At 49.8% G+C, this 15,237-nt stretch overlaps 1 protein-coding gene across 1 annotated transcript in view; it reads left to right on the top strand.

Moving 5' to 3' along the window:
- Positions 1-4,419: 4,419 nt before the first annotated feature.
- The window catches only part of SMIM35 (small integral membrane protein 35), a 43,086-nt gene continuing 32,268 nt past the window's right edge, over positions 4,420-15,237 (top strand). The window contains exons 1-3 of the mRNA XM_068556043.1: positions 4,420-4,612; positions 5,634-5,667; positions 6,356-6,490. Coding sequence (XP_068412144.1) covers positions 4,420-4,612; positions 5,634-5,667; positions 6,356-6,455 — 327 coding nt within the window. The 3' untranslated portion in view covers positions 6,456-6,490. The remainder of the gene's footprint in view (positions 4,613-5,633; positions 5,668-6,355; positions 6,491-15,237) is intronic.

The raw sequence follows: 15,237 nt of genomic DNA on the forward strand, positions 1-15,237 counted from the left end.
CTCCAGTCTTTCAGTCTCCCGCTGTCATCCTCTATTGGCAGAACCTCCCCTGGCTGGCAAAGGAGAAATGGGGTCTGCAGAGTCCCAGCTGTAGCATCACAAAACTGGATATAGAGGGTGGGCTTGAAGTTGAGGAACAATAGCTTAATAACTGGAACAACACTTTAATTAGAATGTACATTGATCTTCAGTATTCTGAATCAATTTTTCCTAGAACCTGGTATACACTTAATTGGCAGATGCCATTCCCCACCCCCCCATTCAGGGAAATTCTCTTGTATTATATATTTGAAAATATTTTCTATTTAATTTATTGGGTTCTCTACCTCAGGATTGACAATTTTCCTTAGTTGGATTATCTTGGTCTTCCGTAAGTATTAGTTTTTCCTCTAATTTTTGTAATCTCTTTGAATTTTTCTTCCCATCCTTGTGCTTTCCTCAAGCTTTTTCTCTGTTAGTAATTTAGTTTTTAATGATATCTATTCTATTACTTTCTATTTCTATTGACTATATTATCTCCATAAAAATATTATATGTTCTTCTGTTTGCTTCCTTAATCTTTCTTTTCCTGTACACTTCCTTTATTTTATTTTTTTAACATCTTTATTGGAGTATAATTGCTTTGCAATATTGTGTTTCTGCTGTATAAAAAAGTGAATCAGCTATATGTATACATATATCCCCATATCCCCTCCCTCTTGCGCCTCCCTCCCACCCTCCCTATCCCACCCCTCTAGGTGGTCACAAAGCACCGAGCTGATCTCCCTGTGCTATGCAGCTGCTTCCCACTAGCTATCTGTTTTACATTTGGTAGTGTATATATGTCAGTGCTACTCTCTCTCTTCGTCCCAGCTTACCCTTCTTACTCCCTGTGTCCTCAAGTCCGTTCTCTACATCTGCGTCTTTATTCCTGTCCTGCCCCTAGGTTCATCAGAACCATTTTTTTTTTTAGATTCCATATATATGTGTTAGCATATGGTATTTGTTTTTCTCTTTCTGACTTACTTCACTCTGTATGACAGACTCTAGGTCCACCCACCTCACTACAAATAACTCATTTCGTTTCTTTTTATGGCTGAGTAATATCCCATTGTATATATGTGCCACATCTTCTTTATCCATTCATCTGTTGATGGACACTTAGGTTGCTTCCAAGTCCTGGCTATTGTAAATAGTGCTGCAATGAACATTGTGGTACATATCTCTTTTTGAATTATGGTTTTCTCAGGGTATATGCCCAGTAGTGGGATTGCTGGGTCATATGGTAGTTTATTTTAGTTTTTTAAGGAACCTCCATACTGTTCTCCAAAGTGGCTGTATCAATTTACATTCCCACCAACAGTGCAAGAGGGTTCCCTTTTCTCCACACCCTCTCCAGCATTTATTGTTTGTAGATTTTTAGATGATGGCCATTCTGACTGGTGTGAGGTGATATTTCAATGTAGTTTTGATTTGCATTTCTCTAATGATTAGTGATGTTGAGCATCTTTCATGTGTTTGTTGGCCATCTGTATATGTTCTTTGGAGAAATATCTATTTAGGTCTTCTGCCCATTTTTGGATTGGGTTGTTTGTTTTTTTGCTATTGAGCTGCATGAGCTGCTTGTAAATTACGGAGATTAATCCTTTGTCAGTTGCTTCATTTGCGAATATTTTCTCCCATTCTGAAGGTTGTCTTTTAGTCTTGTTTATGTTTTCCTTTGTTGTGCAAAAGCTTTTAAGTTTCATTAGGTCCCATTTGTGTATTTTTGTTTTTATTTCCATTTCTCTAGGAGGTGAGTCAAAAAGGATCTTGCTGTGATTTATGTCATAGAGTGTTCTGCCTATGTTTTCCTCTAAGAGTTTTATAGTGTCTGGCCCTACATTTAGGACTTTAATCCATTTTGAGTTTATTTTTGTGTATGGTGTTAGGGAGTGTTCTAATTTCATTCTTTACATGTAGGTTGCCTGAGGGCATCTGTTCTTCACTCAGACAGGACGGGGTTAAAGGAGCAGCTGCTTCGGGGGCTCTGGCTCACTCAGGCCGGAGGGAGGAAGGGGTACGGATGCGGGGCGAGCCTGCGGCGGCAGAGGCCGGCGTGACGTTGCACCAGCCCGAGGCGCACCGTGTGTTCTCCCGGGGAAGTTGTCCCTGGATCACGGGACCCTGGCCGTGGCGGGCTGCACAGGCTTCCGGGAGGGGCGGTGTGGAGAGTGACCTGTGCTCGCACACAGGCTTCTTGGTGGCGGCAGCAGCAGCCTTAGCGTCCCCTGCCCGTCTCTGGGGTCCGCGCTGATAACCACGGCTCGCGCCCGTCTCTGGAGCTCGTTTAGGCGGTGCTCTGCATCCCCTCTCCTCGTGCACCCCGAAACAATGGTCTCTTGCCTCTTCGGCAGCTCCAGACTTTTTCCCGGACTCCCTCCCGGCTAGCTGTGGTGCACTAGCCCCTTCAGGCTGTGTTCTCGCCGCCAACCCCAGTCCTCTCCCTGCGATCCGAAGCCCGAGCCTCAGCTCCCAGCCCCGCCCGCCCCGGCGGCTGAGCAGACAAGCCTCTCGGGCTGGTGAGTGCTGCTCGGCGCCGAGCCTCCGTGCGGGAATCTCTCCGCCTTGCCCTCCGCACCCCTGTGGCTGCGCTCTCCTCCGCGGCCCCAAAGATTCCCCCTCCGCCACCCGCAGTCTCCGCCCGCGAAGGGCCTTCCTAGTGTGTGGAAACCTTTCCTCCTTCACGGCTCCCTCCCACTGGTGCAGGTCCCGTCCCTATTCTTTTGTCTCTGTTATTTATTTATTTTTTTGCCCTACCCAGGTACGTGGGGAGTTTCTTGCCTTTTGGGAAGTCTGAGGTCTTCTGCCAGCGTTCAGTAGGTGTTCTGTAGGAGTTGTTCCACATGTAGATGTATTTCTGATGTGTTTATGGGGAGGAAGGTGATCTCCACGTGTTACTCCTCCACCATCTTGAAGGTCTCCCTTACTGGGCTCTTGCTGTCTTTCTGGGGCTCAGTCCAGCTCTCGGATCCCACAACTCTACCTGGGAATTCTGTTGCCCCCCCGGGGCTCCACTTTGATCCGGGAGTAAGGACTTCTTCTCTGTGGCCCATTGACATCATTTCAATGTTTTCCAGTGCTTTTTTCCCATTTCTCTTGCCTCACTTTCTCCCTTCCCCTCCCCCAGGCTGGAAAATTTCCCCTAGTATAGTGAGAAGGGTAATCTTGGTTCTGTTCATCTCTTGTCTATGTTGGGAATCCTTGCCATTTCTCTAAGGGTCTGGGCTTTTGGAATCTGAAAGTAGGAGGAGAGACACTTTCTCCCTGCATTCGGCTGTCATACTCTCTCAGAGAATAACCTGGCTGCTTTAATGGAAAGAAGGATCAGGGGCATGGGAGAGGGAAAGGCTAGGGTGGGGGAAATTGTGAACTATTTAAGAATACAATTCACTACTTGATGATAATAATGACGACAACAGTAATGATGTAATTAACATCTACTGAGCACTTCCTGTATGCCAGGTCCTCTCCCAAGTGCTCTATATATGGCGTCTCCACTAATCACCACAACAACTCCATGTGTATTTATTATTATGCTTATTTTTCATAAGAGCAAATTGAAGTCTTGCGAGGCACAGGGGTTTGCTCGGGTCCCACATTTTGCAAATGATGGGCATGGGCTTCGCACGCAAGCCTGCTGTACCAAAGGCTGTGCGTAACCTTGCACCTCTGGCCTCTTGGCAACGCCTCTGGAGCCTCAAGACACCAAGCCATGGAGATGGGGAATCAGATGATTCTTCCACACTCCTGGCCCCTCATCCAGCAGGAGTGGGGCTGCCCTGCCTCTTCCTTCCCTGCCTCAGCAGGGGTGGGTTGTCTCCGTGTGCCCCCATGGTCAGCTTCTCCCTGCAAACCTGGTTTCCTGCTCTGCTTCTGCTTCAGCACGTTTCCACTCTCCCTCTCTCTCCCTCCCTCTCTTTCTCTCTTTTTCTTGGTTTGGCTTTACAAATAAAATATAAATTTAACCAAGAGCTCATACCACAAAAAGGGAAGAAGTGATAAGTATAAGCAGCAAACAGAGCCCAGGGGTTAACACCCTGCTACCACATACGAGGGCTTTGTGGGGAGACGATCAAGGATCTGTGTGTCTCTCCTCTCGGGGGCCCTCCAGGCTGCCCTTCCTGCTTCATGCAGAGGAGAGACGTCCTGGGCTTCTCCCCAAACAGCAGTGCCTTTTTCAACACGTAGAAAGCCTGCAGCTTCAGGAAGGCTTCCCAGCTCCAAATTATCTCTACTGTTAGAGGACTGTTACTTTGGAAAAACAAGCTGACTGTAAAAAATCAGGTATCAGACATTCACATCTTAGCCTGACTTAGCTGAACTAGCTGGCCAGGATCCAGATTCTTAGGGGACAGTCATTTTGATGGCAGTGGGGAGGGAGGAGAGGAAATTTGGAACATGATGCAGTCAGTTGGCATACGGGGCCGCGAGAGGGCTCTGGGCAGCTGGGTGAAGGATGTGTGTCTCTCTGCAGGTGACGACTCCATCAGCACCTTGGGCCTGCTCCTCTGCCTGGGGGTCTCGCTGCTGCTCGTGTCCATCCTGGGCTACAGCCTGGCCAAGTGGTACCAGCGTGGGTACTGCTGGGAGGGTGAGTGAGCGCTGGACCCTGTCACCCAGGCTCAGCCCAGTCCCTCCTCTCCTGTGGCATTTGGCCAGGCCAGGTGGGGCTGCAAACTCTTCAGCACGGAGTCATGCAAAAATATTTCCTGTGGTGGCCGCAGTGGTTGAAGACTTGGGTGGGTGGCTGAGCGCTTGAGGTGTCGGGGGCGGGGCGGGCGGGCGGGTGGGGCCTTTATTGAGGGAGTGGAGGCTCTCCTCCTCCCCCAGCAAGCAGTCAGCTTCCTCTTCCTTCAGAGCTCACAGGAGTCCACCTCCCAGGCCTGTGTGGGCCTCAAGGCTGAGGGCGATGGGCTAGACAGGCCAAGCTCCAGCTGTGTTCTACCCTGGCTCCTAGAGCCTCTCTTGCCCTGCCCTCTCATGGGACTCTCTCCTAAGCTTGCTGATGCTTCAGCCTCACTGGGCGTCTCCTGGAATTTGCTGGGGTGCTCCCAACTCTAATCCACATCTGCACTTCCCATGGGACCCAGGAGAACTGGGAGGGCATGCCGGAGTGCTGAGAGGCAGAGCACGTCTCCCAGATCTGCAGTTAAGTTCAACAGCTTCCGCAGATGTCTGTTGAGCACCTACTATGTGCCAATGCACTTGTGCCTAGTATGATTTTTTAAAAAAAATTCCATGCGAAGATGAAATTCTTAGTCTCTCTTTTTTATAGATGAGGATGTGAGGCTAAAGTCACAGAGTTGGAAAGTGGTAGAGTCTGGATTCAAGCCTCCTGCCCAGAGTAATCAGTGCCCTTGATGGAGGGAACCCCAGTGGCAGGATCTAGCCTCAAAGACTGGTGGTTCTGTCTGGGAAGAAGGGGTGTACCCATGGGTCTGGGGCAGGAAGCAGACGCTGCAGGACTGGGAACCTCCCATGGCATCCTGCAGCCCTGCCTAGCCACCCCACACCTTCCAGACAGGGGTGAGGGAGCACTAGATGCTCCCAGAAGAGTGACGGGCCGCTCTCCCTGGAGGTACTAACCCTCTCTTTTCCGATTGTCTTTCTAGGGCCTAATTTTGCCTTCAACTTGTACCAAATCCGGTGAGTAGATTCAGGGCAGATCTGGGTGGGATGGGCATGGGGGGTTCGGTATGCTTGAGAAAGAATCCAAGATGGAGCTCAAATTTACTGCTTGCCTTCCCTGTCTCCTCCCCATGTCCCTAAACAAACAAGAGAAAAGGAAGGAGCCAGGGTCCATTTAGAAAGTTCCATGAACGAAAACTTGAACATGGACAGGACCATGTAAGATCCAAATGACAGTGCTCCTCTGAGCATTCACCCCTGGGTAGGCACCATCCATCCATCCATTCATTCATTTATTCATTCACTCATCATGTATTCGGTAAAGATCTATTGTAGCAGGTATTGTGGTATTAGTTTCTAAGGGTACAAAGATAACTGGGCATAGCTTCTGTCTTCAAGCATTTCACTGTCTGTGGTGGACACCTGCCTGATTACAAATAATTTAATCTCAGGCATAACATGCTGTCAAATGAAGACAATCAGGCATTCAGGGTGTGAGATTTGGAAACTCCTCTTGTGATAAGTCATCTCATCTGCCCTTTGTCACATGGCAGCTTCTCATCTGGCCTGAGAGATGGGGTAACGCTGATTCTGGAAGATAAGCCAGTGAGTCAGTGAGTCACTGCCAGACGTTCTTCCCATGCTGTGGTCCCAGGGAGAGGCCTGGTTCTCAGCCCCAGTAACTTGATTGGCTCATCTTTCTCAGGAACGTGAAGGATCTGGAGATGGGTCCACCCTTCACCATCAGTGGCCACATCAGCAGTCCAGATGGCGGCTACATGAAGTTCTCCAACAGACTGGTCTGATGAGGGGAGCGTCAGCTTTCTGGAGCCCCAGAGAGGTGAGTGGAAGGTTGCTGAGCTGGGTGAGTCTGATGTCCCAGTGTGGTCCTCAGATGGTCCAGGCACCCCAAGCCTAGCACCAAGGACTGCTTGGAACCCGGAGATGATTTGGTTCATCCCCCACCTTCTGGAGAGTGAGTGCTATAGGGGATGATCTCAGGAATGAAGGCCTGGGGTCATGCTGTCTCCCACTCCCCACCTCCTGCTAGCCCTGGGCCGCTCCTTTTCCACTTGATCCATGTCCTGCCTTTCTTTCCTGGGGAAGTTTTATTTCTGATCAGATGGAAATTTCTAGAATAGAGCTTTGTATCTCAACCCTTTGCTCTGAGATGAAGATTCCAGATGGCCACCCTCTCCAAGAAGCACTGCTGCAGAGCTTCTGAACTTTCCAAACTTTCTAAGCCCAGGAGCCATCCCTGTTTCCTGGCTGGCTGACCCTTTGGTCACACCTTTCCTCTCCCGCCTTCAAGCCCATCCCTCTTCACAGCACAGTTGCTTTCTTCCATCTAAACATTTCCTCCCTCCAGCAGTCCCTCACAGACCCTCAGTTTCTCTCTCATCTCTTCCCCACAGGACTCCACACTCACCTCTTCCGTGTGTTCCTCCCTCTGCCCTGATGTGATGGTTTAGAGGAATCTTTCCCAAGACTCATCTCTTTGTCACTTTCCCTTTTTTTTTTTTTTCTGCAGGAGTAGGCTTCTGGCTCAGCACCTGCCCCTCCCGGCCTCCCCTGCCTTCACTCCTAAGTCTTCACGGCCTGGCCTGGCCCCCTCTTGTGAACATTAAGGAGTCTTCTCTGGGGACACCACCAGCCTGTGGCATGAGAGTCCCCCAGGAGAGTCAGGCCTCTGGGGACAGAGTCTGTGGAGTCACAATGGCTTTCTCACAGAAACAGAGATGGCCGTGTCCCAGCGAGAAAGGGCTGGTTCCCGGGAGGCCTCTGAGCCTGTGGGCGGAGTTCCAGGTGCCCAGCTGGCCGGTGTGGGTGGGGCCTGCTGCCTGGGGCATCCCCAGTCACTTCCCTGCAGGACTGACACAAGGGCCAGAAAACCTGTCACATCCTCCATAGGCAAAGTCATGTGGGAGGGAGGGTGATTGCACTTTCAACCTTCCTACCAGAAGCCAAGTTCCCCTAAGAGCTGAAGACTGAGCTTAGGCCTTGACTCGCATTTGGTTCTGGCACTTTCAGCAAGTCCCCCAACCCCTCATGCCCTCCCACACACATGTCCACCACCGGGGGCTGTCTTCCCTGCTGCTGACCAGCCTTGGTGCCTCCCAAACAATTTTGAGGGCAGTGCTGAGAACGGTCTTGAAACACGTTCTTGTTTTTAGGTTCCTGTGATGGGGTGGGCATGGTGTGGCAAGCTCAGTCTCCCATGTTCTCCATTTCCCATGCAAGGCCTGCCTTGTGATGTGGAAAATGGACCAGAAATGGTGAGAGTGGGGAAGATGAACCAAGATTAGCCTGAAAAAAACAGATAATGCACACGGGAAATCAAGAACCAAGTATAGCTTTGTGACAGGAGAACAGTTTGTTCATGAGTCCTCACTCCTTCCTCCGGTCTGTGCCCTACTGGACCCCAGCTGGGGCCTGAACTGGGATGTCAGCTTAGTAGGTACTTAATGCAGAGTTGTTCAATCCAGAGAGATTGAGTTTCTGGGGCAGCTGTGGATGGAGCAGGGCCTGAGGGGGCCCTGCCACTGCTGAAACTGCAGTTAGAACTACCAGCCACTGGTCTCCCTGCCCAGGTCCCAGCAACAAGGCGGACAAGATGCAGAAGCCCAGGACCGTGATAGGCGAGGAGGAGAGAAGTCACGTTATTTGTCCTCCTATCCTCTCTTTCCTGAGGCCTGGTTTCTTTCTCACTTTGGGTTCTAGCAGATTGCCGAGGAAGGAAGGAAGGAAGGAAGGAAGGAAGGAAGGAAGGAAGGAAGGAAGGAAGGAAGGAAAGAAGGAAAGAAGGAAGGAAGGAAGGAGAGGGGACTTATAGCTGCTATCCCCTTACTTCCCTCCAGGGTCTGGGGGCCATTCTCTCAATGTAGCCAGCCTCCAACTTAATAAACCAGATCTCTGGATGTGGAGGTCTTCAGCTGGGCCCTAACTAACTCCTCTATTCCTGAGTAGGTGGGGCTGGGGAGGAGCCCCCCAGTGACTTTGGATCCCTGCCTTCCTTGAAGGCCTATTGCGGGGGAAGGGCTGACTTTGGTGTCCTTCTTCCTTGCATTTCAGTTCTGAGGGCTGAGCCCCATTTCCTAACCCAGGGGGTGTCCAGCCTCAATATACTCTCAGCTATGCCCTGCTCAGTGTGGATCCTGGGTCTGCAGTCCCGGCAGCACTGTCCTAGGCCCCTGAAAGTGCTCAGGACTCAGCGGCCTTGGGAAAAACTGAAAGGATGGGGCCCAGAGCCCAGGTGGTCTTGGCCCCCGGTTTGGTGGCTTCAGGTTAGGAGACAGGGACAGCTGCCGAGGGCTGGGAGAATGGAGGGTATTTCCTCCATTCTGCTCCTCAGTTGGGAGCAGAACTGAGACTGGGCCACTTCCTCTTTTTGGGTCCTCTGACGCGTTCCCTGTCCCCTCTGCCTCCCCCTCGTTTTCCTGACTTCCGTAGGCTGACTGGCTGGCACGGCTTTCTTTACCCTGGATTCTACATGTTTCCGTTGGGGGCAGATTCCAGCTGATTCAGAAACGATAAGGGAGAAGATGCCGAGAAATCTGGCTTCAAGTCTGGTTGGTCTGGGCATTGGCTGGGCACCCAGACCCATGGCCGTGCCAGCACCGACCCCCCCAGGCCCTCCCCCTCCCCTTACCTATCCTTCATCTCACTGGCCCCAGGAGCCAGGAAGCAGTCACGAGCGTCAGCAGTTCCGTGGGCTGGCCCTTCCCATGTTCACTGCCACCGTGTTCCTCTTTGGTGTCTTTGCCAGAGCTGCCTTTGCCTAGAACGCCTTCTCCTCTCCACTCCCACCCCCAGCCACATCTAGTCTCCATGGTTGGCTTAAGTCTTATCTTGCCTGTGGCTTCCCTCAGGACTCTAGACTTGATGCCACCCGACCAGGCAGGGTTACGTCCCACAGGTTTTTAGTAACTGCTAAAAGTGGAGTCCATAGGCGGTGCTTAATAAATGCCTGCTGAGTGGAGAGAAACACCCAGTTTCTCTGGTCACAGAAGGCTGCCTGTCCTAGAGAAAGATGCCAAGGTGACGTGAGGAAGACCAGAAACTGCTGATACAATACGCAGTCTGCAGAGTACAATGCATTTCCATGTATGTTACTGTGTCTTGAACCTTGTGACGTGGAGATGATTACTGGTCTCGTTTTACATATGGAGAGGCTGAGGCTCAGAGAGGTATATGCTTTGCCTAAGGCTGCACAGCCAGCCACTGACTGCATTGGAGCCTGAGTAGAATCTGAGGCCTCACAGATGCAGCCTGATCTGAGGGCTGGTGGGAGGAGGGTTGAACACTGTAGAACAGGGTCCGGTCTTGACCTGTCCTGCCATGCTGTGTGGCCATGGGCTGTCACTTCACCGCCCTGGGCTTCAATTTCAGCATCTGGCGATCAAGGACTGGACTACTTCTCCAAGGTTCCTCTCTTTTACTTGAAGGAGAAAAAGAGTCTCACCTTCTAGTCTCTGTACTCTCTGTGTTTAGCTTAGGACCTGTCACTTAGTAGGCATTCAATACACAAAAGAGGCAAGTATAATACAAAGTGTAGTTATAACTCTCTAACGCAGGAGGTGGCAGCTGAAAGGTGATGGCTGAAGTTCCCTTAGACCCTGATGGTTTAGGATCCTAAATATTACTCAGTCTTTCTCTGACCTTGGCTAAGTCTGACCAGCTCCCGAGACTGGACCATTCCCAAGCGAGCCCTTCTTGAGAAGGAAGGTAAAACACTAACATTTGCTGAACAAAGATCAGTGCAAAGCAGGGACTTCAAATGCACTGTCTCACTTCATCCTCTCAGCCTCACAGGTGATGGAACAGAGGCTCAGGGTCTGGTGAAATGATTTGCTTAAGGCCAGGCAAGAATGTGTTTTCTTTATAACTCTTCCTCACTTTTAGCTTCTGCCCAAGCTAGCAGCTCCCTGAGCTCCCTGGCCCCCTCACTCTGGTCTCTAATCTCTTTTCCAGGTCCCCTGGTGTGGTGAGAAGGGCTTCTCAGAAGCCGGGCCTCTCCAGGCCTTGTCCTCAGCCCTGAGCTTCTCACTGACCCATTCCTCATTCTTTCTTTTATTTTTTATATCCCCTTTCACCTCCAAATCATCAAATTCTGCCCATTCTTTAGGTCATCTCAATTTTCACTTCTCCAGAGAAACTTCTTCAACATCTATGGGTCTTCTTGTCTTCTGAGTTTTAATTACAAATACTCTCTGGCTACCATAACTTAATTATTGATCATTCCCTTGTATTCATTCATTCATGCAGCTTCTCTAATAGGCCAGGAAATGTGCTGGGCACTGTGCAGGAATCCAATCTCTCTTGAGATTAACCTCACTCTCTCCTATTTGATGCGTACTTTCTGCAGGCAAAATTCAGATCTTATACCTCTTCTGAGTTCTTTATGGTACCTTGCACGGCTCTGGCCATAGCCAGGAACTCCTCAGGAAATTATGTTGAAAGATTCTTGAGTCTCTTCAGGGAATCTTGGGTGTTGCTTCATCCTTGGTCCAATCCCGGGTGCTCGGAAAACCAAAACTTTCGATTTTCTCTTCCCGTCCTCAATCATGTTCAATCCTTTGATCATCAACTGATACAGATCTGGAGAAAGTGCTCACGGTGACTTTTTCTATTTGAGGGATAATGGCCAAACCCATGAAGAAGCTGGACAGGTGAGGAGGGAGCTCTGCTCTCCTGTAGCTTCCTTTTCAGCTGTAATGACCTTGCTCCGTGCCATTGACCGTGGAGGGCCCAGTGTCTATGGTGTCCCTCTCTCTGGCCCAGGGTTCTGAGAACCTCAAAGTGGGAGTAGATGGGTCTACCACTACTGTATTTTTTAAAGGGCTTCGTGATCAAAAACCATCTAGAAACAGTGATATTTAAGCAGATCCGGTACAAAACAGGAAGCCAGTGGCCTGGTGAATTCTCACACTTGGGGACCAGAAGTGAAAATGTTCTGTCTGCCCAGAGCAGCAACAGGCCAACAAAACAACAGGTGGGGCAGTGCCAGAGATCCTGGTAGACTCCCTGTCTCTTGGATTTTTCCTGCAGAGCCATGGGGGTAGTCTCCCCCTCCCCAGAGCCTAGGGTGAGGTTTCTCATACACAAGCAGGGAGCCATAGAGAGGCAGAGGGGTGGAAAAGGTAAGAAGCCTCATCTTCAGGTCTAGCCCCAGTAGCTGGTGGGTCCCAGGTGCCTTGTTTGTATAAGGCTGCCATTGGACTTGAGGACTCTGAGGTCCCTTCCAGCTGCAAGGCTATTTCAGAGTGTGGGTGACTTCAGTTCCCCAGTGCTGGGGGAGGGAGGCAGGGGAGGAGGTAGGCAGAGACACCGCTGAGTGTGTGTGTGTGTGTGTCCACTGCAGAGGTGAGCCAAGGAAGAGAGGGATCGTGTCTTGTCGCCAGCTGTATTCCCAGAGGGCCCACCCACGACAGGTGCTCAATGAATGTTTGCTGAAGGGGCGAATGGCTGCATGTTCAATGTTTTCACGGTCCCTTGCCTTGCCTCCTGACCACATCCCCTTGCTCTAGGCTTCCTGTTTAGTCTGTAGCCCTGAGTCCCTCCAACACCTAAGAGCTATAGGGTGAAAACAGCAGAGAAGGGAATAAGCATGGTATAATATGGTGAGGCCGAGAGGATGACAAGCCTGAAAATAAAATCAAATTTATATCCTGACTGCTTTCATTTCGGCTCAGCCTAACGTCTCCCAAGTACACATTCAGCCTCAGGCTACCATTACCACATTGCCATCTCATATTTGGAGATTATACTACTTCAACATCTTTCACATGCTTTTCTCTGTGAGGAAATCCACTCCTTCAGGCATTCATTTATTCATCAAAAATGTACTGAGCACCTATGCTATATATTAGCCATTGGTTGGGTGTGAAGGATACAGAGAGACATCAAGAGGAGACCCTGCTCTCCAAGAGCTCACAGTGAAATGAGCACTGAATGTTGTATGTTCAACGACAGCAGTATGCCCAGTGCATTCCTGAGAGGAGTCAGATTGAAGATTACTCTCTCCATTTGGCAGATGAGAAGCCTGAGGCCCAGAGTTGACATGACAAGATTGAGCTGGGTGGCGATAGAACTCAGGTCCCCTGAGTTCCATTCCACTCCTGAGCATTCTTTCCACTCCTTGGGTCTGTTGCCTCTTCCCTTTTGCCCTTGGGGGCAGCTCCAGACCAGCCACCTTGCCTTGGAAGCTTGTCCATGGTTTGGTCCTTTCAGCCTGGGTGGACTTATGGGCACTTCCTCCATGTGAGTGTTTTGCTTTCTTCACTCCATTGTATCATGCCACACAGTGCTTGTTCTACTAGATGTGTGGTTTCTTTGCCCCAGGTTTGAACTGTGGGCTCAGATCTTATCTCAAGTTTTGGAAGTCTCCCAACCTCACTTAGCATAATCTAATAAATCGTGTATTTTACTCCTTTCAATTCAGTCCAACAAACATGCATTGAACACTCTAGCTGGACCGAATGCCCCTCCTATGGACCGCTGTGCACATCTCCATCACAGCACGTTCAGCTGATGCTTCTTATGATCTCTTACATCCTCTTGGCTCCACCCCTGATTCTGGCCAGTTCTGAGTGGGCTCTGACCGACTTTGTGCTAATCAGTCTCTTCTGAAGTGCCCACTGCACATCACTTGCTTTCTGCCCTGGCTCCTTCTGTTCTGGGGGAGCCCATGCAGCCCTGTTCACCAGCAGCCCGAGAGTACAGATGAGTCAACATCTCTGGGGGGAAGCCTCAGCCAGTGAAGTTCAGGAGCTGATGGATTAGGACTTCTACTGTTAATGCTCAGGGGACAGTTGGAAGAGGCCTCTATATGCTCCAAGAAACATTCCAGTGGGATCAGGGTCCAGTTTCTCCCAGCATGACCAGCCTGATAACATATTCTTGTTTTGGCTTTTCCTTCTCCTGTTCCCTCACTCTTGTTCCCTCTGATTGCCTTCTAAATAAACCACCTGCCCACAAGTCCTTGAATCAGGCTCTGCTTCTGGATGGGGCAATCTAGGCTAAGGCAGCACTTAACAGCCTTATATTGTAAGTCTGTCTGTATTCATTTATTTACTTGCTCATTCATTCCTTCAACAAATACAAACTGAAGTTTGGGAATGTAGGAGTGAACAAAAGAGATAAAGTCCCTGTCTTTACAGATCTTATATCTTATTGGGAGAGACAGACTATGAGCAAATAAACACATAAATCGATCATGTCACTTCAGATAATGATAAGTGCTCTGAAGGAAATAAGCTGGGGATAGAGGGATGAAGTAGAGATGGGGCGGATACTTGGGGAGGGTGGTGAGGAGAGACTTCTTCAAAGAGTCTCCATTTGAGGAGACACTTGAATTAAATGAGCATGGAATGCAGGATAAGACCTGGGAGGAACAAGGGCAAATGACCTGAGATGGAAATTAGCTTGAAGCAGTGGGCAGGGGGAGGCTGCAGCAGGTGTGTCGAGAGGGTGGGCAGATACCAACTCATCTGGATTTTACCACCCTTTTGGACCAAGAGCAAAGGAGAGGGCTTCCAGCAGGGGAATAACATGACCTGAGTCATATGTTATAAAGATCACGTTGGCTACTGCACTAGAGTAAGTATACTGTACAAATCATGCTGGTTTAGACTAACGGAGCAGGAGTGGAAATAGAGGGGCAGGAAGGGGATGAACAGTGGTCCAGGTGAGACATGATAATGGATTTGACCAGGATGATCGTGTGGGAGTGGTGACAAGTGGTTGGGTTCACCATCTATTTGGAAGGTGGAGCTGATAGGACCTACCTGATGGATCAGATGTGTGTTGTGAAGGGATGACTCCTGGTTTTTTGTTATGAACAACTGGGTAAATGATGGTGCCATTTACTCAGGAGGGGAAGACTGGGGGAGGAATGAGTGTGTGAGGGAGTCAAGAGTTCTGCTGTAGACATATTTTTGAGATGCGTGCTAGACATCTAAATGGAGCTGCTCAGGAGGCAGCAGAGTTAGGGAGAAGTCCTGCTTGGGCATTTGGAAGTCACCAGCATCCAGATGGCATTTAAAGGTATGGACTGGGTGATACCATCTAGGAGCAGTGAGGAGAGAAGGGTTGAGTTTAATAGAACAAGCAGCAAATCATCAAGTTATTCTCGAAAGCAGTGACTCTCAGACTTTAATGTATATGGGAGTCACCTGCAACTTGATCACCTGGAACTTGTTTATTAAGCAGGTCCCTGGGAACTAGCCTTAGAAATTCTGGGCCTTGAGGAAAAGTTTAGGAAGACAAGTACCCCCAGGTGATTTGAGTGCCCTGGGGGATAGGTAGAGGGGTGCCTAGGATTTGCATGACTAGTTAGCAGGATCCTGAAGAATGTGTCTGTTCTCTCCAGGGCCATCATGAGGACTTAACCTCCACCAGCCCCTCCTTCCTTGTGCAGGTAGAGGTATACAGGTGTGGCACCCACACCCAGACCTTTGCTGGTCATGTACCAATCTTCAACAGCACCACTCCCTGTGCCTACTCCAGAGCTAACCAGCCCTACAGATCAGCTGATTTACTAAAACCCCTCAGCTGCACCCTTGTGGTGGGCTGTGATTGTCCAAGGAA

This window comes from Eschrichtius robustus, chromosome 11 (genome assembly GCF_028021215.1).
Source record: "Eschrichtius robustus isolate mEscRob2 chromosome 11, mEscRob2.pri, whole genome shotgun sequence".
Lineage (NCBI taxonomy): Eukaryota > Metazoa > Chordata > Mammalia > Artiodactyla > Eschrichtiidae > Eschrichtius > Eschrichtius robustus.